This window comes from Harpia harpyja, chromosome 9, assembly GCF_026419915.1.
Source record: "Harpia harpyja isolate bHarHar1 chromosome 9, bHarHar1 primary haplotype, whole genome shotgun sequence".
Classification (NCBI taxonomy): Eukaryota; Metazoa; Chordata; class Aves; order Accipitriformes; family Accipitridae; genus Harpia; species Harpia harpyja.
In genome coordinates, this window is record NC_068948.1 from 42718637 (window position 1) to 42741623 (window position 22987).

Below are 22987 nucleotides of genomic sequence, written 5' to 3' on the forward strand. Positions count from 1 at the left end.
AGATGCCACTTCAGTTTGCCAGGCCCAAAAGGTAAATCCCTACTAGCAGTGCCTTCATTCACCAGCACTGACAAGGGCCATGGAGCTTACCTCCTTGCTGCCAGCAGCTAGTCTTGGACGGGGACACCGTTCCTGAAAAGCAGCTGCGGGTGTGTGAGCTGCGCTGACTAAGCAGGCTGGCCCGTGAGAAGATGCTCTCAGTTACAGCGCCTTCCTGCACTGGCACAGGTCAGTTCTGCTTTGGGGCTGCTCAGCAGCAGCTCCATCCCTCGGGGCCTTCCACTGGAAAGCATGATGGAGACAGAGCACAGCAGGTTACAGGGGGCACTGACATAGCTAGCATTTTTGTTCAGTCATTGCCTTAACAAATGCCCCTTGAACTACGTATTTCAGAATAAGAGGTTTCTAAGAACAGGCTGTATTTTTATCCCTGGATCAGAAAAGGAAAATGGAGAGAGGCTCCATGTTCTGCTGACTCCTGTCCACCCTTAAAAAACCCCACCAACCAACCAACCTTGACAACTTCTTCCATTTCCATCACTCCAGGTAAATAGTACTATAGAGCACTTGCACTGTGTTTCTGTAGTTCTGTAAATGTGGCAGAGCCCTTTGGCTCAAGAAAGGGAGTTCTAGATGATACCTCATCTGTGCAGTTTTGATGTTACCATTTTGTCACAACAGTAGAAACCAAAGAAAGTTACAGCTTCCTGCTTTATGTAGCACAGAGACAACGAAGTCTTGTTTTCATAGCATACATTTACTGCTTTTTAATTTAGTTAGAACATGGAGCTGTGCAAATCACAGTTCATAAACCCCACCCACACATCACCCAGGACTCCCCCCTTCAGGGGTCCCCTCACAAACCAGCCTGGGAGAGGGAAAGAAAGGGCAAATCCTATTAACAATCCTGAATCCACTGGACCCAGTTTAGAGAGGCTCCTCCACTGACTCACAGCACAGGGAGCCCCCAGTGTTTTTAAAACACCACTACACAGACTAAAAACACCCCGCCCCACACACACCTTTTGTGAGGTGATGGCTGGTCCCATGTTATTTTACGTAATAGTTTAAAGTCATGGGTAGGGGGCGGAAATCAAAGTAACAGCAAAGACTAACACCCATTCCCCACCATTCAATACCACAGGGAGGAGGGGAGAAAGGAGCACACTAAAAATCCAGTTTAACCAAGATGTTTGCGAAACTTAAGAGCAGGACTTGAGCCAGCTTTTTGTTCCATTCTACCAACCACATGAGCTACTACAGCAGTAGCTTTCTTCCTTCTCCCACTGAAGGAGGAAGGAGAGAAGTGCTGGAAGAAAATACACCCCCACCCACCTCCCAATGACTCCAAGCCCTTTTTTCTCCCCAAAAGCAGGGAATGACCCTGAGGAAAGTTTCTGCTTGGAGAATCAGCTCAGGTGCTGCAGCAGCAGCTGCAAGAAGGACCTTCAAAGGGAACAACTTGCACAGCCTGCAGGAAAGGATGAGGTAATGGCAACTGAATTATTAGTTCTCCAGCTGCCACTCCTGGGAGGATGGGACATTCTCCAGCACTTTTCTGTTCATAACAAGTCAATCCTTTAAGTAACCTTGGGCATGTCCCCCTTTGCCATTGTCCATGCACAAAGTCTGAGTCGCTTCAGACCTTCAGCTTTCTGAAGAGCACTTTCTGCCACTTCATGTCCACAGACCAAGGGCTCAAGCAGCTTCAGCACTCCAGGGATGTCCACAGCCAGTGCCTAGTATAGTTCTACACACTCAGATTCAAATACTTTCACCAAGGTTAAGGTTCTTGGGCAGGCAAACTCACTGTGCAGGCTCAGGGTCTGAAGATGCTCACATGGCTCATTTGCTGCCTGCCTTGTTCACCATCAGGAAGGGCAAGCAGAGCTCAGTCTTAGTGTTTCTAGGCAGGCTTTTGGAGGTATTCAGAGACAGAGGAGTCAAAAAACCCACAAAACCAAAACAAAAATTCATACACTCTTCCCCACAGACAAGGTAGTTCAGGAGAGCTGCTCAGTTCCTGGGGCTTTTCACTCCCTCCCCTGATGCACACTGGAGGCCAAAATCTCAGTGGGTTGTTCTGGAAAACACATGCACAAACATACACACGCACGCTGTCCTGGTGGGGCCTTTTACTGGATATCCAATTTCCCCAGCTTTCTGAGCAGGGTAGTCAGTGGGAGAAGCAGTTCCAGAAGTGCTGGTCCTTGCCCAGGAGTCTCCTATAGCAATTCCCTCCCTGGCAGACAGGCCAGGGTGACTTCACAGCTTGCAGCCAAGTTCTAAGGCACCACAGTAAAGAAGCCTGAAAAGGCCAGAGAAACATTTCTCAAGCCAGAAAATAGTGTTGAGCAGCTTTCCTAGGTGCAGTTGGCAGGAAACGGCCCTTTTTGCTTCTGAAACATGCCAGAAATCCACAGTGAATCAGGATGTCCAAGAGGAGGGGTGTTGGGTGGGGAGAGAGAGGCAATGCAGCAAACGCACAGCATGGTGCCCCATTAATGCCCTGGAAGTGGCTGAAGTGCATCTCCCTCCCTGTCACTCATCTCGACTCCAATGGAAGTGGTGCAGGCAGCGGGATGAGCTGACTAGGTTGTGTTTTCAGGTAGCTTGTCACGGTTCAGTCCATACTGCACACCCACGTTGTGGTCCAGCTCCTCCAGCTCAGATGGAAGGGGGATAGCAAGTTCTCCCAGGTAGAGAGAGAGAGCTTCAAAGGAATCTTCCAGCTTGGAAAAAGGGGGCCTAGAAGCAGCAGTGAGGAAATGTGAGTGGGAAAGAGGAAGCAGAACAGCATCTGGAAAGGCTAAGCCAGTCATCCATCCAGGCCGCTGTCCCATGCACAGAGGTGTGAGCAGGGACATGATCCCTCCCCCATTCAGCTTCCGAGATTGCAAAGATCCCATCTGTCTGGGCTACCCGTTTTTAAAGCCAATGACCAGGGAGGTCCGGCTTTTTTGGAACCCACGTGGCATCAACACTGTTCTGAAGCTACAAGTTTCACAAATGAAGCATTCACCTTTCAGAGCTGCTGCCAAGGTCTGCCCCTACTTTTTGTACGTGAGAAACCCTGAACAATCGCTCCTCCCTTACCCTCTCTGTCTCATAAATTGTTTCAGAGACCTCCACCATGTACAGCGGTCTCTTTCCCAAGCTGAGGAGTCTTTAGTCTCTCCTCACATGGAAGCCTTTGAGCATTCCTATAGAAGGTTGGAGTACAGCCCTCGTCCACCCTCTGTGCAAAGCAATCCTTCCACTAAGGGGATACAGACACATCCTCCAGGCTTACAAAGAGGAGTCCTCCAGACCCCAAACCTACCTGCTCTCTGGTTCCAGTCTGCAGCAAATAGCAGCCAGAGGGAAAAAGGCTGGAGGGCAGTCAGCAGGAACAAACTTCTCCCAGAACAGCTTGACATTAAGGCCAAAATCCAGTGTGCGTGGGAGACAGTCCGGGTCAGCATACACCTGGCCTATGATCTAGGGAAAAATGAGAGCAGCACTTAAGTACAGCAACACTTCCAGAGTGTTAATAAACAGGGAACTTTGGCATCAGGCAGGGGCTCCTTCAAAGTATTATGGTGAAAGGGAAAGAGCAGAAACACTGTTCCTCCTTTCCAATGGGACTAGTTGCACAAGGCAATGAGCAAGGCACTGCATACAGACAAACTTCACATGAAACTTTTCCAAGACCTGGTGATGTGGCCACTGTTGTGAAGGAAGGCCCAGACACCTTCTCTTCCGCCCCAGGGTCTCTGCTAGGAGATACAGGATGATGTGCACCTGCCAGAGAGGTCGACAGTGTCTCGCTGCTGGGGATGATGCAGCCCCTCCTGATCGCAGGTAATCAACACGACCTGCATCACCATCCCATCTCTACCCTCTCACACCACCAGCAAAGCTCCTCTCTCTATGGAGCCTGTCCAAAACGATGCTGCGAAGTCAACAGCACCACAAATTCTGAGTTGCTTTGTTACTGGCAGATTCAACCCCACCCACAGCCAGAAGATAGGGGCAGAGAGAAGAACAGCCATAACCAATGCCCAGGAGGTTGCAGGCGAGAGCCGGTAGAGGAAAGGGCTGGGTGGAACAGGGAGAAGCACTGCCCCAGCACTCAAACATCCCAGTGCTCACCACCTACCCTGCTGAGGCGCACTCACCACCTCCAGCACAAGTGTAAGTAAGAGGGAAGGAACCCACAGCGGGAGCTGTGGGGTGATCTGGACTCAGACAAGGTCAATGTCAATACAAACTCTCACATGGGGAAGAGTATTAAGTTTAAAGCCTCATCGCGTATCACAAGAAGGGTGTTATTTATAACCACCCAGGCTTTTCTATGTCAATAACTCAGCAGGACAACCACATCCTGTAACTAGACAGTGGAACGCCCATTATGTATTTTGTCAGGGTTATTTCCTTATCTGTTTGAGTGTGTAACTTCTTTTTTTAGCATCTTTATTTTGGTGACAAATGTTCGTATGCTACTACCCCTTTATTTGTCTTTTTTCTATAGTTGAAACAATTGTTTTAATCCCACATACAGATTTTTCAAGTTCCTAAATCTATCACTCACAACCACAACATTCTCTGAGAGGAGGGCCAAGTGTAAACAGAGCACCAGATGAGACCACAAAGATTTATGCACAGATATTTTCTTTGTCCCCTTCATCCAAACACTGAAGATGAAACTGTGCTGGTCTCCCTGGTGTTCCTGTAACTGCTGTGTTACCCATACACATAACACCCCACCTTTCATCTGTATTTCCAGTCTTACACACCTTTTAAACTGAAAATACCTTGCAGCTTTTGAGTGGTGCTCTTTGCTCTGCAGACAGAAAAGCCTGATAAAAGAGTAAGACTGTGCATTGGCTCAGAAATAAACTAAGCTAACAGACTTCAGGGTGCAAGCTTCATTAATCGACCTGCAAAGAGGTTTCAGTTTCCCCTTCTTTGAAGTGAAAGGCCATCCCCAGTGGAGGCCCTGAATTTGCTGAGATTATAAAGGTGATTGTTCTTTTAATGAGGCAGTAGAAAAAGAAAAATAAAAAAGTATCACAGTTTTAGGGAATATGTCTGCTTTCAAATGGATACCAGGGCTCAGTCAGAACTTGTTGGACTTTTTTACAGCTTCTCTCAGTCCAGGAGGAACCTCTGCATTTCTTTCAGTCCAGGAAGAAACTCTCTCTGGGACCAAAAAGTTACAAGACAGTTATCTTCCTTGAGGGAGCAGAGGGCAGGGTAAGCTTGTACTCCCAGCCTAATTCACCACGCTGTTAGGTCACAGACTGCACACTCAGACACAAGAGAACTGGCTGATGCAGCATGTGCAAGGAGGTGGCAACGGGGAAGAAGTCCGTTATAGATGCCATGTAACATCCTGGTCTTACCTCACAGAGAACAATCCCAAATGAAAAGATGTCCACTGTCTCATCGTAGCTCTGTCCTGCAGGAAACACAAGACATTCAGCTCTGTGAGAGGCAGTTCCCCATCCAGCTATTCCAGGAGCTGCCAGTCCAAAGCTTAACTAAGCCTATTCCTTGGAGGGCCCTAAAACAGGAGACAAAGCAAGGCTTAAATCTGAGCAGGGTCAGTTGCCCCAAGATATGTATACCAACTGCATCTTCCTGTACACTGCCATCACATATTAACACCGCTTCTTTCTTCTGCTGGGGAATTACAGGACAACACAGGGAAGCCTGGTATATCAGAGGTCTGAGCAAACGCTAAGGATAACTGGAAAGCTTCTGCCCATTCCCATTGACTGCTGTTCTAGTGCATCTCTACAGTGCACTGTCAGTGTTCAGCTTCCCCAGCAGCGAGCGAGTGCCCAGTCCCTGCTGCAGTGACTGCAGAGATAATAAATTACACGCTAGCAGTGCTTTGAATCTGCGAAAGCAGACTGGCTCCAGCATGCCATTCTCTGCTTAGACACACCCCTCCCAAGCCAATATCTGGTAAACAGCCTTGCTTTCAGAGGTGATGTCAGACTATGCTCTTGCTGTTCTCTTGACAAATGCCAGGTCTGAGACAGGCTCCGAGAAGCAGCCTCAGACTCCAGCAGGGCCTGTAGGCCTTGAGAGAAAGAAAACAGAACAGCACACAAGAAAGCAATATGGAGAAAAGTTGAGCTGGGGGAGAAGAGCCCAGTCCTCCCTTCCTTGGTGGACTATGTTGGACAATACTGATATCGTAGCCAGGCAAACTGTCTGACCTGGTCAGACAGACCTGCTCATTAGGAGGAAATTGTATCCACTGTATTTCACTCTTACGTCAACTCCTGCAGGGGCAGTTTTTCCCCTAAGGGACATAGTTCATCTTTAATGCAACCAAGGGCTGCATGCCAAAAAACCAGATTTCCCTGCACTTGGACAACTCCCACCCCAATCCTGAGACTTCAGCAAACCTGGCAGCAGATGGCTTCTCCCTGGATCTACGCAACAGCACACATAAGCCTCATCCTGGAGTTTATAGATTCCCTGTCTCAAGGGGCAGTTCCAAAGCATGAGGCTATAACAGAAATTGATCTCAGGTTCAGTCTTATTTCAGGCCTCTTTTGTCTTCCCTGTTATCTGGATCATAGCAAGTTTAGGTCTGTTGCCCTCCTGAAGAATCCTGCTGTCAAGCCAGAAACATTACCTCGGCTGGTACAAAGGCTTAGCAGGTCAAGTACTGCAAAAGAAGTGCAGATAGGGTACCTGTGTGTATAAATAAGCTTGCATATTAGCAGGTCTAAAACCATAGGCTCTAATAGGTTTAATTGTTACTAGGGCCCAGAAGCTTTCAGTAATCCTATCATCCCTATACCTTGCCACAGGCTGTCTCCTCACCTGCACCCTGGTATCGGTATCTTACCATTTAGCATCTCTGGGGCCATCCAGTATGGGTTGCCAACCACCGTGTAGCGCTTCTTCCTGTCACTCTTGCGTAGGGTTCGTTTCTTGGCAGATGGCTTCTCCAAAGTGGGCTTTTTTCTTTCCTCCACAATCAGCCGAGACAGACCGAAGTCAGCCACCACCACTGTCTTATCCTACACAAGGGATTTAGTACAAGCCACTGATTCCTCTCAGCTCCTTTCAGGAGCAAAGAGGCTGCAATTCCTGTTGCTACACTGTAAGGGTGACTATCAAGGTTTCCTGCAGCCAGGTAAGTGTAGCAAGCTGTCTAGACAGGTGTAAGACACACAAATCACAATCCCAACTCGTCATTTCCTCTCTTCATTTCTGTGCGGTCGCTAACACTAATCCCATCAATTGGGCTACACTTGCCAGGGCAAACCTGGACCTTTCCTTTCAGACCTTCCTATTCTACGCAGCCAGGAATTAACTTAGACTTTCATCCTGGGTCTTTTGAAGCCCACATAATAATCTCATATTCCAGCCAAATGAACAACGGCAAGGCTTGAGGGAATGAAGCTACACAAGAATCTTGTGACCTAGCATTTCAAAAAGAGAGAGCACACACATGTGCACACACCAGCACACTTGTCTGAATCCTGACTGCCAATAAAAAAAGTCATCAAGTGGTTGAAAGAACAGAAGCAGCTGTAGAGAACATTTCATAGCTCAGATAAGGAACAGAGCTGTACTAACTCTCATAATGTGACTGTTAATAGGCGATACTACCACAGGAAAGGGGGTAAGAGAACAGAATGACGAAACAGTGAAAGCTAGATCAGTATGGAAAATCCTATATGAAGATGAAGCTCCCTTGTTTAGGGCAGTAAAAGCCGCTCTCAAATCAGTTCCACCCTGACAAAAGAGGGAACATCATGTGGAGAAAACCAAGGGAGGAGGATGACAAGGAGGGGAGCAGCATGCTGTGGGGAAGAGAGGTGTAACTCACCAACTTGATTAGGCAGTTGTGGGAATTCAGGTCTCTGTGTATGATGCACATGGAGTGCAAATAAGCCTGGAACAGAGTGAGAAAACTTGGTGTTAGGGGTTCCCAGGTGAATATGTCCCTTCACATTTACAGACCTCAACAAACAGATGCTAGTAGTCAGGCAGCATCCACAACCCCTTATACAGCACCCTGCTGAAGCAGCTAACCCTGACCCTGGAGGTTTGCTCTGTGATGAAGGGACAGTCCGACTCACCATTCCAGAGGCAATTCCTTTGGCAAAGCTGACCTTCTGCTGCCAGGGAAACGGGTCCTGAAAGACAAGTCCTCAATGGTCAGGGACTATCTTACCAGCCAGCTGGTGACCAAAATTCCTCAGTGACAGGACTCTTAGAGCAGTCAGAGAAAGATGATACAGCCCCAAGCGCTTCCTGCCTCAGGCCACCCACAGCTAAGAAGCAGCTTTTTCACACAGCTCCAAAGGAGAGCGCTAACAACAAGCACTGTAAGGCTGGTACAACCAACAACACACTGTCAACCTCATTGAGTAGAGGTCTACCAGGCTTCCATACTCACCGCATTGCGGAGGAAGTCCTTCAGGGTGCCCCCCTCAATGTACTCAGTGAGGAGATTCAGCTTCTTGTCCTTGTACAGTACACCAATGAACTTCAGCACATTGGGGTGATCCAGGCTGCGCATCACTTTCACCTGGGAAGCAGAGACACGCCCGCCCAAAGAAGAGAATGGAACAAGTCCTGACAGATCTGCTCTGTGGTGACAAGCACTCCAATGCTGGAGGTCCCCTCCAGCACTCAAACCCCAACCTTAAGGCAGTCAATTAACTGTTGCCTCTTCATTTTCACACTGTGCAATTAACCTGATCTTAGTCTTTAAGGAGAGCACCCCTGAGTTTGGCTAACTTTTAAGAGACGGGAGCTCTCCAGGGCAGCTATCTGGTCCATATTGCATGTGTCAGGGCCAGAATAGCAGCGTCAGGTGTTTAGGGAGCTGCCTTTAAGCTAAATCTGACTTTGAAAAACATGGTAGGCAGCCACCAAGAAAATAGTTTAGCTTAAATACAGCAGGAGTCTTAAATATCTTACAGATATAGGCCCTTGTTATTTGTATTTATGCACAAGGCTCAAGGGATAAATCCTTTATGTATTGCACAGTTCAATTTGCCTCAGACTCAGACTGCTTTTTATCATTGAAAAATTAATGAGCTGGGAGCTGAAGCCATGTCTATTGCTCAGTGTGAGTCACACTTCACTGCAGCAAACATTCAGCTCATGTCAGCTTTTCCCCGTGTGATGTCTCCCTCCTCAGTGCCTTGATTCCTGCCAGGTTGCTGGCATGATCGCTCTCTCTCTGGAGCAGATGGAAGAGAGTTCCACCACAGTACTGGCTCAGAAGCTTTTAGAAATCTTGCTCCTACCTCTGTCAAGAAAGTCTTCTGTGTTTCCTCATCACAGCGAATCAGCTCTTTCATCACCATCACCTTTCCTGTTGCTTTGTGAGTCACCTGGTGGAAACAGAAACCACAACTACAGGCAAGGTTCAAGAATACATAGCTCCAATGCTCTTGCAACTCTTCTGAAAGAGAGGGTAACATTCCCCTCCATCCAGAGAGGAATATAGATGGGAGAAAATTCAGAGCCCAGCGATCTGCAGAAAACTGCGTAAAATTTCTCCTTTCAGAATTCAGCAAAGACTCTGTACATGAAATAGAAACTACCTAAAGCTGACAGAGGATCATACCAAGAGATCGACAGCATCCCAAGAACCAGAGCTGAAGTCTCTATTTTAGGTAGCATAGGGCTGAGCATGCGTACAGGCTGTCAAAGCCTCTGAAGGCATCAGTTCCATACTTGTGCATGCCTCAAGTTCCCTTACAGAAAGTACTTGCCCAGCGTGATGCTCACATTTTGTACACAGACCCTAGCCACTACATTCTGTATCAGCGAAGGAATCAACATTCACTTGCATCAGAAACCAAACCAAACAACCCAAAACTACATTACTACATGCTTTGGTTTTATGGGGACTCTGAAGCCTGATGGTTTCTGATGAGCTTATCAAACACACTCACGTGCAAGTGCAAGCGGAACTGGGGTGTACAGGCTGCTCAGTTAAGTTAAGGCAGGAAGCAATTATTTTACCATGCTCCTTGGGAGCAGTGTATTGCTACCTGCAAGGAATGTCCCAGAATGGTGGCAAACACACAAATCCACCATAAACATCAGGTGATAAGTTTCCTGGCTTTTGACATGGAAAGCTGTTTGCCTGTATCCAACTAGTTCCTGGCATTTTGCTGTGTTCTAGAGGTTTCTTTTAACCAGCTCTGCCTTGCTTGCATACAGTGCATGAGTGAGTAGAAAGGGTCCAAATTCTGATAAGCAGGTTTTCCTGGAAATCCTCTGCCCTTCAGTTGCTTAACTTGGACAGCTCTGTCTCCCTAAGATCTCCAGGTAACTAAACAACCACCTTCTCTCTAGGAACAGGAGGAAACTATTCTGACCAGATACAGTACTTGTTGCATGAAAAACAGTCAATCTGAAGCTCAAAAAAGGTGTCACTTTTTTGCCTCGTACCCTTTAAAATAAAAAGCCTTCCAGAAAACCTCCAGGGCTGCAGTCCAGAACACAAGACCCAGTTATAATATTTAGGAAGCTTATGAGCTCTTGCAAACACTGTGGCACACTAGTTCTGTTTGGAACCATGGGACATAGCAAGGCTGATATAGGTGGAATACAAACGCATGGAATAAACACAACAGAAGCAAGAGTACAATATCTTCTGCTCCCATCTGAAATCAAGCATCCATATACAAGTAGCGAGCCAGGAAACACTACACATTTCAGCCAGGGACATGAAAGCCAGGAACATCTAATACCCAAAGATAAAGGGAAGTGAAGAGACAAAGACAAGACAAGGCTAAGTGGAATTCTTAAGCTGACATACCAGCAAAACTGAAACAAGTGTCATCATGAAACTCCAAGAGGGCAATTTTAACTCCCAGAGCATGCACCAGAACAGGATGGCTATCAGGTACTTTGAGCAGAAAAGAAATGCCTTTGTGCCATTAACTGTGGGGACGCAGATGACAAAAGCATGCGACAGAGGAAAGGTTCCGCTTACCTGGACCTGTTATTTCTCTATGAGCAGAGGAGAAGAGAAATATGCTCATTAGTATGGATCAAAAGCATTGGGTTTGTAGTACTGGCTCACCACCTCCCATGGAAGCATGAGATGAATATGGTGGCTGGACACCTGAAGTTTATACAGGTGTAAGGAGAGAGGTCCCATAATATGGTGAACAGCAATCTGAGTACTGAGCAGCTCACAGCACCTTAGTAAGGCAGAAGAAGCTGCCCCTGATGCTGTGAGGGATGCCAGGATAGGAGCTGCTGAAGCATCCCCACTCAAGACCAGAGAGCTTAAATACAAGAGAACTGCTATTAATGGAGATTTTAATTGTGAGAGTCATGCAAGACCTGACCACTACCACCACACTGACAAGCCATTTAGGCGCTGCTGGGGGTTCAGAGACAGTCACTACATCAGCCTGGCAAACCCCCAAGCATGCGACACTAAGGGTGGGTAAGAAATGCTGTACTGGGGTTGAATGCACCTATTCATAAGACAGATGCTCGTAAGAGAAAGTGTAGCTTGTTCCCCATTCTCCCCACCTCACCCAGGTAGCTGCTGTGACACAGGCACTCTGGAGCTCTAAGTCTAACTCAGGAGATGAGTATGTATGGCCAAGGTTGACATTCAAAGGGGACAAAGTCAAAACCGCCTGCAGCCAGAGACGCTCACGGTCAGGGAATGAAACAGAGAAATGGATCTCACTGAGCAAACCAGGTGAGTTCCAAGACCGATCACTATCAGCAGGGCAAAGGCCACCGAGACAGTGGCAAAGGATCCCGAGATAGGCAGACACTGCTGTAATCAAGGTAAATGATGAATGTTTGGGGACCTCCCTCACCTTGATTGCTTGTCCAAAAAATCCTTTTCCTAGTACTTCGCCATGAATCAGGTCACAGGGCCGGAAGATTTGCTGGGAGCAGCTAGAAGAAGAACGTAGGGATTCAGAACGACTGATGTCACGGCTCAGAAGGAGCGGTTCCTTTGGAGAACTGGGGCCAGGAGACTTAGAAATGCTGTTACTTCGCCTAGAAAACAAAGGAGACGGGAAGATCAGGGAAGCTGCTAGGAAACTTTTACTCCAGCATATCCCATCATTAGCTCCTAAGGGACCAGTTTATAGATGTGCTTTGGTGCTTTTCATATCTCAAAAGCCAGATGCTCTCCCAGCACCATAGAAGCTCTTTAGAAACCTAGAGCAGCTTCCAAATCAGAGCTGCCTAACACCACCACATCTACTGCACTGTCACTCAGAAGTGGAGCTCTGTGAACAGGAGGAGGAAGCTGTGAAGATGCAGCACTTGCTATCTCTAAACAAATGTTAAAATACTGGTAAATGACTAAATGAGCAACTGAGTGCTCCAGCCTAGGAAGACAAGATTTTTCCCAAGTCCCAGGTCTCAGCCATATTCCCTTTAGGGACATGTTCTTCCCCAGCCATTTAAGGGTGGTAAAAATCTGACCTTTACATTTTCTAACTGTAAAACTTAGTAGCTTTTCTATGTTAAAAATAGAGGTCCTTATTTTTATTAAGGAAAGTTTGCCATCCTGAAAGGGAATGGAGAGAGTACACGTCAATAGCAGGATCTAAAGCTCTCGGCTGCTTCGCCAGTGGTTCATACCAGGGCTCATATCAGAGCTGAGTCGTGTCTCTGCAGTCATTTGCAATCGCAAGGCCTAGGCACAGAGCAGCCCAGCCAGGTAGCACAGGGCAAAGGCAAGCTAGGTCAGAGGCAGCGCTTCCAAGTCTTTACCTGAGGGAGCGCCGTCGGAGCGTTCCTTCCAGATTCTCCTTGATGTCCAGTGGAGAGAGGGAGCGTGGGGAAATGGGCGGCTTTATGTGGGTGGGGAGACGGGAGTCCAAACGAAGCCTGTCTAAGCGCTGCGAGACAGGGTCGTGCTCTATCAGCAGCTGAAGTGTCTGGCTTGTCTTGCGAATCAGTTCCTCCACCTGAAATCAAACCAAAGGACAGGATGATAGCAGACAGGAGGAACACAAATGACAGGAGATAGAGGAGACACAGCAGAATGCCCCTCAGGAATGAGAGTAGAGAGTTCAGTGAGATCACTCCATAGTTGTGGTTTAGCTGCATGCACCACAGCTGTCTACCAGACATATCAAACTAGCAACATAGAAGTTCCTTATGCTATCCAAATTCTCTTCTTTCTGGTCAGCTACAAGTGACCTATACAAAAAAAGATGTGGACAGGCTGGAGAGGGTCCAGAGGAGGGCCACAAAGATGAGCAAAGGACTGGGAAGCCTGCCACATGAGGAAAGGCTGAGAGAACTGGGTTTGTTCAGCCTTGAGAAACGAAGGCTTAGGGGAGACCTTATCACCGTGTTCCAGTATTTAAAGGGTGGCTACAAAGAAGATGGAGACTCCCTTTTTACAAGGAGTCACATGGAAAAGACAGGAGTAATGGTACAAGTTACTCCTGGGGAGATTCCAATTGGACACAAGAGGACAATTTTTCTCAATAACAATCAGCCATTGGAATAATCTCCCCAGGAAAATGGTAGATTCCCCAACATTGGAGACTTCTAAGATTCGGCTGGACATGGTGCTGGGCCATCTTGCCTAGACTGTGCTTTTGCCAAGAAAGGTTGGACCAGATGATCCTTGAGGTCCCTTCCAACCTGGTATTCTGTGATTCTATGAAACACTTTTTTTTTTTTTTTTTCCCCTCTAAGAAGCGTTCAAAAACTACACAAGCTTCCATCCTGAACAGTGCTGCAAAAAACAGCTTTGCAAAACCTACATGGATATTTATGTGAGAGATGTCTATTGTGCTCCTAATGTTCTCTTCAGCACCAACAGTAAATAAAACCTTTGCGAAGTGAAGGTAATGGTGGTCTCACTACACTCTTGCAGCATCACCTGATATCTGTATAAAGTATTTACTTGTAAATACCAAATCAAATACTTTTTTTGCAATGGGAAAAACTCATCCCTAGGATCAGCTGAGCTTTTGTCTATTAGCAAGTGCCTCTAAAAGGATCAGAACAGCGGACTTCACTAGCAATACATGAAGAGTCTTCACAGCCTCTCTGTCCTCTGAGATGTCATAGCCCTACACTTTTCTTATTACCTCCCTTCATGTTTGAATGCTGCAAAATCAGAACTGCATCCTAATTGCATTTCCATCTGTTACATTTTCCTCTTCAGCTGGAAGGGGTAGCAAAGCTTGTCTTCATGTTTATTCCTACTGTGAGCATGAGTATTATGAACACACACTGTATGTAGGGGGGGAGAACAGTGCTGAGAAACAGAAAAGCTATAGGAAGGCAGATGAGAAGGAGGCTTCAGAACAGAACTCTACCCACCTCCTCCACCTGTAATGTACGAATAGGAGCTCCATTAATCTCCAGGATACGATCTGCAGGGTGGATGGCGTTTCGGACATCTGGGCTGATGTGCATCCTGTTAACTCTAAACACAGGAATTATAGTGTGTGGGGGAAGTCAGTTTAGCCAAAATTATAAAAAATATTTGATCTCTGATGCTTCCCTTCATATTGGTATTCTGAAATAAAACAATGCTAATCTACCAACACAGGTAGCTACCCTTAGACCAAGTGCTTAGGTCTGAGCTGGTTTGGGGAGAGCTCTTCATTTGCCCAATGGCAAAAAATGTTAGTCCATTACAATTGGCCAAATGTTTTGCATTCAGTGAGGGAGACAGCACTGAGAAATAAAGTTATCAATTAAGGTCATCACAAGAGCAAAACGGAGACCAAACACAAATGGCTATTAGTCAACATATGTCCCTGTTGTGCCAAGACAGATCCCCTCAGCAGTTAAAGCAGCTGGCAGGACAGCAGTGCTGCAGAATTTTTACCAGCTCCCTCTGCACAGACATGTACCTTGCACACAACCTTGTCATACTCACTCTTTCACCTGGACACCAGTGGCATAGCTGGAGCAGCCACCTTCAACAGACACGGAGAACCCCCTCTTGCCATCAGTAGCTGCCGGCATGGAGATGAGGGTCAGCGTATAAGGCAGCTGCTCACGCAGAGACTCAGTGGAGTGTTTTTCTATCATCGGTGTCAGCACAATCTGGTTATGGCATTTTCCACTAAAAGAAGTGAAGAAAGTCATTACGGCAGTGTCCTAGCCCTCCCTGCCAAACTCACATTTCTAAGTTCTCTCATTGACCATAAGCTATAGTTTTTAATGCTTACACCATTCCTTCCTCCCTCCCTCAAAAGGCAGCTTCCTGGCATTCCTTAGTGTAGCATTCGGCTGAACCATGCTGAGCCAGCTAAACATGGCTTAAACATACAGCAGGGAGCAACTCTGTGGCAAAGCGTGCAGCTCCGTCTTACCAGTAGAGAGTGGAATGTTGCACGAGTGCGTAAGTGTCCCCATCTTCAATGATCACTTTGCAGCTCATACAAGCAAAGCACTCGGGGTGATACTTGTATTCGCCAGCCACCTACAGACAGAAAAGGGAGTAGCTTAGTAGGGCCAAAATCCATCAGCAGATGCAACTACTGCTTTCCTCTCCAATTAATGCGCTCATTCAGATCTCAAAGTCAAGTGGCAGTTTTTTGCTGGAGAGTTATATTAGCCCATTCTACCTTTCCTGAACCCCATCCTTGGCACCCTGTTTGCAAAACTTCTCTGAAACAAACACGTCAACACGCAAAGCAAAGCTTGCATCCCAGGAACATCTGCTATATTTGGCAGCTGCTCAACTATCAAAAATAGTTGGTAGTCTGCTGCAGACTAGTAAACAAGATATTAAACCTTCCTGTTCAGTTGCTCTTGGCAAGATAACTAACGTTACGCCTGAATTAATAAAGCTGAAAGGGCTTTTTTGGCAAACAGGCAACGCACAAATTCAGATACTTTACCAGCCAGCTGACAGGAAAAAAACAAAAAAAGCGAGCTGAAACTGAGACAACAAAATACCTTTAAAGAATATTTTTATTAATTGATCTGTTTTTCAGTTTTCTTTATGAGAACTTCCCTTATTGACAGTATTTTGCAAAGACTTCTGCAGGCAATGAGAAATTGTCTGCACTTTTCTCAGTACTTCCCTTTGAGGTAGCAACCATACTACTGAGTACCATGCTGCTTTTATTTGGGCCCTAGAAAAACAATGGTTATGTTTCATTCTTGACAGTTTTAAAGGTTAAATATTTACAAGGTTGTGGCAAGAAGAGGAACATTTAGATGAGCCCCATATTGTGCAGGCAGAGTTCAATGCTTCAAAGCAATTGAGGCTAACACTACTTCAAGACACCATCAGCCAGAAAACCACTCTGGCCACAGTCCAGGTGGGACTTGGATGGCAACCTTCCCCAAAGACAGAACCTGCTGCTTATCCTGAGCTGAGAGGTTCAACTCCGCAGTGCGGTGGAAAATCACCCCATGGAGACACTGAAGCACTGTGCTACAGAAACAGAAGAGATATCCCCTTAATCACCTTTCTACTTCTCATGCCTGTGCATTTCAGCACCTTACTTTGTTCATAAGCTTCAGATCCTCACAACTCCCTCCTTTAGGAGCTACCTCCGTTCAAAATTAATCTTTATCTACAAGATGCCTCATTTCTAATCTCTGATTAGAGATTAGAGTAGCAAGGAGACTATTACCTTCAGTTTATTTGGTTATCTGAATAGAGAGGACAACTCCCAACCAAGTTTGAAGAGTTGGAGGCAGGCATGTCCTGCCTCCAGGCAGGCAGGTGTCCTTCAGAGAGTCCTTACCATCACAGGTCCAGTCATCAGCAGAGAGCAGCCATGGCAAGATTCCCCAAACTTCCCCCAGTAGTCTTTGTGACAGTACAGCTTCCCATCTTTCTCATAGTACCAGTTAGTGAGGGGATCCTGACATTCAGAGCACCTTGAAAGAAATAAAGGAACAAAGTTCCAGTTGGCAACAAGTCACAAATCAATGGAAACGGTCATCTCCTGCATGGAGAAAACAGACATTCAGCAGCAGCTCACCACCAGCTCTTCTAATTATAGATATACTAAGGCCCTCCATTTCCCAAAGCTTTTTCAACTGAAAATTAGCACCAAACCCAAGGTTTGTAAGGAGAGGTGGTATCAACCAATACAAAGGAAAAGACAAGCTTCCAAAGTTTAAAACAAATCCCATCCATTAATTAAAACACATCAGTACGTTTACAAATTCTGCCTTATAAATTTTGCTCCTTTGCTTTCTCCCTCTTCCTGGATGCAAGCTTCCAGTTGCAGAGTTGCCCAGCACACAGATAGCTCTGCTACGTTTCTACTTAGTGTTTCTACAGCATCACGCCATCTTGTGCCAGAGCACCCATCTCCTCAGCCAGTTTTTCCTGGGGGGCCAGAGAGGCAGGATGCACTTTCCTATGCAATGCAAAGCCAGTTTTGCACCAATCTTTGTGGAAAACCTTTCTATTCTTCTGTAAGTAGACCTCTCCCAAAAGGTCAACTGCAGCACTATCCATTTGAGGGAGAGTCTTCAAAGCAGTTCATCCTTTGAGCTCCACATACTTACTGCATCCATCAATTAACTGTGATGAAAGTCCTCCACCCCTCCCCACCGATTGCTCTCCCTTTCCTTCTGCTGCTGACAGTGCATGAGAAAAAAAACCCACAACCAACCAAAAAAACCCCAAACAAAACAATTTCTCTAATTTAATGAAGAGAGTCTCAAAATCCTTCATGTATCCGTGTCAGCTCCCATTTCAACAAGCAACCTTATTAATCCTGTATCTACATCCCCTCCAAGAAACAAACAAAAAACTGTCCCTAAAAAAAAACAAGGAAAAAGATGCAGCAATTATACTGCAGATATCATTTTAGCAAATGACAAGCAGAACCCAGATCTTCAGGCTTCCTGAACACAGAATAATCCTGCCTCAGCAGGATGCACCGGGCAAGGGAGTTTATAACTTCTGCAGCACGGAGGTGTGACTTAATGGAGAGATAAGGCACAGACAGCAGTTGCATCACTAAAGATTATTCCATTAGCCCTGGGCAGCACGTTCTCAGACTTTAAAAAGGAAAATTAGTCTGGTATTGGCCATTTCCGAGTGCAGAATCCAAGGCAGGTTAGCCACCAATAACTGGTTCAAAGAAACACCCAAGGATCAATGTTATCATCAGTATGATGCTTTCCCAAAGGTGGAAAGAAGAGTTTCTCCTACCCCTTATCCCAACGACTGTCTCAGTTAGTACACTGGAGGGGAACGCATCGCACTGGCGTGGGGGTTTAGGTGGGCGCGTGCCCTCCTTGGACAGCAGGTCTCTCTACAGCACCAAATGCACTGAAGTCAGCCGGTGGCAGCGGAGATGAACTTTTTACATGCTCCCAGCTCTAAGATGAGAGCTACTGTTGACTTCACCTTTCACAAGCTTCCTGAAAACTTATTTGTGCCAGAGACATTCCTTGTAAACTCCACCAGCTTGTAAGGAGCGTGATGATATGTGAGGCTGGTCGTGTTCCAACATGGAGAGAGTTATTTGCTCCAGCTCAAGAGACTGCAAAGCAACAAGGTGAAGCTGCTTGTAAGCAGCCTATGGTTTTAGGGGAAAACACACCTCATGAGGTATTTAGTGCCGTACCCTACCCTCAGGAAAACTGCTCCTTCTAATGTATTTGGCTTTTATAGCGTTTGTTCTCCCAGCTGAGGAGCTCCACATCATGCCTCCCTGCCACCCCTTCCTCAGTGATGGGAAAGAACTCCAGCACGTGCAACAGGCCCTGCCAATGTCGTCTGAGGCAGGGGGGAGCAGTAACTTAACATAGCTATACATGCTACATGCATCATTACAGCCTCAGCCTTGGGGCACTGTCATGGTTACACCCCGCTCATGGTATGCAAGAGACCTAGAGGGCATTGCAATGAATTTTGCCTTCAACCACTAGCCTTTGGCTTCCATTTGCAGTAAATACCCCATGCTGAATGATCAAGTAGGTGAGTGGGAGGGAGAAAAGAGCAAGTGGAGACTAACAGCAAAGATTTCTATCACCTTGTGGCAGGAACATCTGGCTCAGCATGGGCAAATCAGATCCCTCAGACTTATCCTAATTCTGCGTGCATGCCTGTACCAGTGCGTGCTCCAAGAGTGATTACATCTTCAAACAGGGAGCTGTGACCAGACCTGCGCTTGGGATGCAGACAGCAATACTGGAGACTGCTCCACCAGGACTTCAAGACCTGGCCTTCTGTCTAAGTTCTCTCCAAGTTGGTGGGTTATTTATTTATTTATTTGTTTTTAAGCACAACACCTTCCTTTCCTCACCCCTCTTCAATTTCACCTTCAACCACTCCTTTTTCTCCCTAAGAAAATGTAGAATTTCTGCAAAAGCAACACAACTGCACTTCTGTTTAGATAGGCTCCAGAGGATCATGTATGCTTATCTTCCCTTTACCTTTCCCCTACTCCTTCATGGTTTGATTCCAACCTTACAGCACTTTGATTAGTTTGCTTCCATCCGGAAATAAGCACTGGTATCTAATTTGCAACACACCCAATAGCAAAATGAAGGTGAGGGGGTGGAGCCAGCAAGCAGTCAGTTCTTTGCTATGCAATTAAACAAATCTGGGCAGGACAAGTTTGCAGCTTAAGGCTCAGAACCCCACCCAGGGCAATGAGGCAACAGGAACGAAGCAACCAGCCCCAGAGAGGCTAAATGCTGGTAATGGGTCTAACTGGCTACTTCGTTAATCACTGACAGCAAGAGGACATGGCTATGGCCCATATGGCCAAGCAGCACCTTCTGTTATTTACCATGCATTCTGTAATGTAGAAAAGGCTTTAGATTTGTCAGGTGTGGAAAACTGGCTGACAGCACACAGGTATAGTTTCAAGACCTGTTTCAAGTGTTTCAGTGCCTTCACCCAAATGATAAAGGCATCACATGATTGTTCCACATGACTCTCATTGAAGAGATATGTCAGAATTTTATCACAGAAGATACAAGAATTACCACTCCTTCCTTTCCCTCCTCACTAGAGTGTGTGGCGTTGCATTGCTGCCATTGCCAGAGCTCACGTCAGCCGAGACAGGAATACAATTACTTCTACAGGTATTAAGCAAGCTAATCTTTGCCGGTCACTACAACCAAAAGAAAGGAAGATTTCTTGCTCCTCTGTCTTTTATAGATTAGAAACCGCTGATCTTCTCCTAGATGATTTGCTATTCTTATTACAGAGTAACAAAGCATGGTAATCAAGTTTCTCGGAGGACTGGCAACAGCCATACCTGACGTGTTTCCTCTTGCTGCCCAGCCACCATTTTCAGAGCCCTGCTCCGATTATACAGTCCCATACATTATGATTCTTTGCTTCCCAGCCTTGGCTATAAAGAATAAATTAATCTGCCTCCCATAACCATCCTCCAGGGACCCCAGGCAGCATGTGGGTGCAGTGTTCAGCCCTGATGCTCTGCAGCACAGCAGGTGCAGAAAGAGTTCAGAAATCGCTGCTTGATGGCTACTTGGTTTTGTGGGGGGTGGTAGGAGGATCAGGTCACAACAGGTAACCAGCCCGGTTTTCAGCAAGATGGGAGATTCAATTGATGTGGCATCTCTTTTACATCTAAATGAAAGCCAATACCCTCATGGAAGCAAAGACTTCCCTGGCACTGAAAAGACAGATCCCTTTGAGAAGGGCTCATTAATAAAATGCACCCCTCACACACACTGTCAGGCTAGATCAGTTAACGCTAGACAGGCTCGAAAGAGCTGTGGTTCCAATTCTGCAGGCAGAACTGGGGAGAGGACAGTCACGCAGACAGAAAGCTGCAGAATAAAACATAACCCCAGCCCATAGCTAACCCAAAGGCTTCTTACCCAGACTTAGCAGAAGTGTGTGCACAGGCTACGTAAAAGACACTAGACAGGGAAGAACAGATGCTAGAGACTAAGACGACGGAGTGTTTAAGCTCTGACTATGCAAAACCACTTCCACACACTTAGGAGAAGGTGTATCTATGGCTTAGCATGATGCCCTCCACATATTACAAATAACGAATGTCTGCTCACTTTCCTTCTGCTGAAAGTGGATGCTGTTTCAGAAAGTTGCCTAAAGAAGCTTAGCAATTGTGTGGCAGTATTTACTCCTATGCTAGACTGTTTTAACAAAAGGCTCCTTACTCCCAAATCACTACAAAAGTGTTTGCAGGAACAGGATCAATAACGAGCAAATCCGAGTGTAGGGGATAGGAGGGTGACAATGAAACTGCAAGCTGTGCCTTTCCCCATCCATTCACCTTATCAGCACATCAGCGCCAGTCACCATCCTGGCTGCATTCAGCCCCACTAACAGTTTTCACTGTGGAGATGTAATGCAATCACAGTGAGTGGCTGCTCGTCCCTAGTTACCTGCAAAGTACTTGATTTCTTTTCTGAAACAAGATTACTGCACTGCCTCGCTGCAGATTACATCACCTTCTTGAACTCGCAACAGCAGCACCTCACCTCACCCTGCACTATGCCCAAGTGCAAGTAGCTTTGTAAGAGACATAAGCAGCAGCAGCCATAGTAATCTCATTCCTCTGGCAGTGGAGCAAAGCACAGGGGCATGGGGTAAAGCGGCACAGGTAGTGTTGCCCTGAAAGGGAGCCTGCTTGCCTGGGCTACGCAGACACTGCCTCACAACACAGGTGCCATTCCCTTGTACCAGACAGCTGTGAAGAGGCTGGTAATAAGAATCTTCCCCATCGCCTCCTCAAAGCAAGACAGGAACCCAGTTTGGGACCAGCTGTTCCCTGCACACAAGCACTGGACCTCATTCTTCACGCCTCGCGTGCTAACTGCTTAGGATAGCATTACAGGGGGTAAAATGACACTTTGAAGATCCACTGCTAATCCTGTGCAAGACTTACCGAAAGGGATCCTTGGGAGCGAAGTAAGCTGGGGCAGACAAGTAACTTCCCATCTTCAACACTGGATAAACCGGCTCAGCCACAAACTTGTCCAACTGCCTCTGAACAGCTCTGTTCTGCCAACATGGCAGCAGCCAGTGCTCATTTAATCTTGCGCTGATTCAGATACTTCACCTCTCTTTGAAGCTGCCCAAGGAATGCCAGGTCTCTCGGCTGCTCCTTCCTTTTCAGATTTTTCCTGGCTCCCATGGCTATAACCATCTTCTCCCGCACTCAGCGGCAGCGGCACCCTTGGGAAGGATAGAATAACTGCTAACTGGGCTAGCTGGACATGCTTCTGCAATAGCTCTTGCGAGCTCTGCTGCCTGCTAACTATTGTCAAGTTTTCCCTTCTCTGGACCCACCCAAGGGTGGGAGGGGAGGAGGAGCGATTGCAGGAGGACAGCCTGTGGCTACAGAGGCTGAAAAAGCTCTACTTCTTCACAAGGGGTGGAGCTCAGATCCGAAAGAGGGGCTGCGTTAGCAAGTGCTGAAAGATAGCAGCTTTTGCCAAAGGGCCAAGCGCAACGAGAAACTACTCTTTGCAGCGGTTCTGATGGGGAAGTCAAGGAAGGCAGAGGGTCTGATGAAGACAACTAGCCACGTCTCCAAACACGTCACATGAACGTTTGCTACATACCTTCCTAAATCCCTCACAGTGAGGGGGGGTTACACTACCTTCACACGACCGACAATCTGTTCATCCTCTCGCAGGAGGTAGCTCACAGTGTGCTTCATCCAAGGAAAAATAACTTTCTTTCCAACACGGTTTTAACTGAGATCATTGCAATCATTTAACCTAATCTTCATCTCCTGAATGGAAGCTGAGAGGCATAAATCAGCAGAGAGGAGTACTCTCTCCTGCTCGCAGCACATGTAGTTATATCATTTTGCCTGCTCTGAAGCCAAGCATGATCTCTAGTGGCCTAATCAGCTAAAGCTGTTTGCAAGACACTCAGAAATGCAACAAACATACGCTGCTGCACCGAGCCCTCCCATTTTTGTACAGTCAGCAAAGCCTGGCGTGCCTGAACACAGCCTGAAAATCATGCTGTGTTCCAGAGGCAAGAGTACTCAAATGTGCTTTTACTGGAGATGCTCGTCTCAGCTGGCATATTGTTCAAGGGACG

The 22987-nt window shown here is 46.7% G+C and overlaps 1 protein-coding gene across 3 annotated transcripts in view; it reads right to left on the reverse strand.

Annotated features, from left to right (window-relative positions):
• Nucleotides 1-693: 693 nt before the first annotated feature.
• LIMK2 (LIM domain kinase 2) overlaps nt 694-22987 on the reverse strand; it is a 32632-nt gene continuing 10338 nt past the window's right edge. Inside the window, exons 2-16 of one of the 3 annotated variants that reach the window (XM_052796150.1) lie at nt 21819-22108; nt 16707-16842; nt 15318-15427; nt 14879-15067; nt 14314-14419; nt 12742-12938; nt 11829-12015; nt 9276-9362; nt 8417-8548; nt 8097-8153; nt 7844-7909; nt 6854-7028; nt 5388-5443; nt 3323-3480; nt 694-2748 (exon numbers count right to left, since the gene is read on the reverse strand). In XM_052796150.1, the coding sequence (XP_052652110.1) occupies nt 2592-2748; nt 3323-3480; nt 5388-5443; nt 6854-7028; nt 7844-7909; nt 8097-8153; nt 8417-8548; nt 9276-9362; nt 11829-12015; nt 12742-12938; nt 14314-14419; nt 14879-15067; nt 15318-15427; nt 16707-16842; nt 21819-21871 (1866 nt within the window). In that variant the 5' untranslated portion in view covers nt 21872-22108 and the 3' untranslated portion in view covers nt 694-2591. Of the gene's footprint in view, nt 2749-3322; nt 3481-5387; nt 5444-6853; nt 7029-7843; nt 7910-8096; nt 8154-8416; nt 8549-9275; nt 9363-11828; nt 12016-12741; nt 12939-14313; nt 14420-14878; nt 15068-15317; nt 15428-16706; nt 16843-21818; nt 22201-22987 lie in introns of those variants that run through there. The other 2 variants (XM_052796149.1, XM_052796148.1) reach the window with 2 other exon arrangements.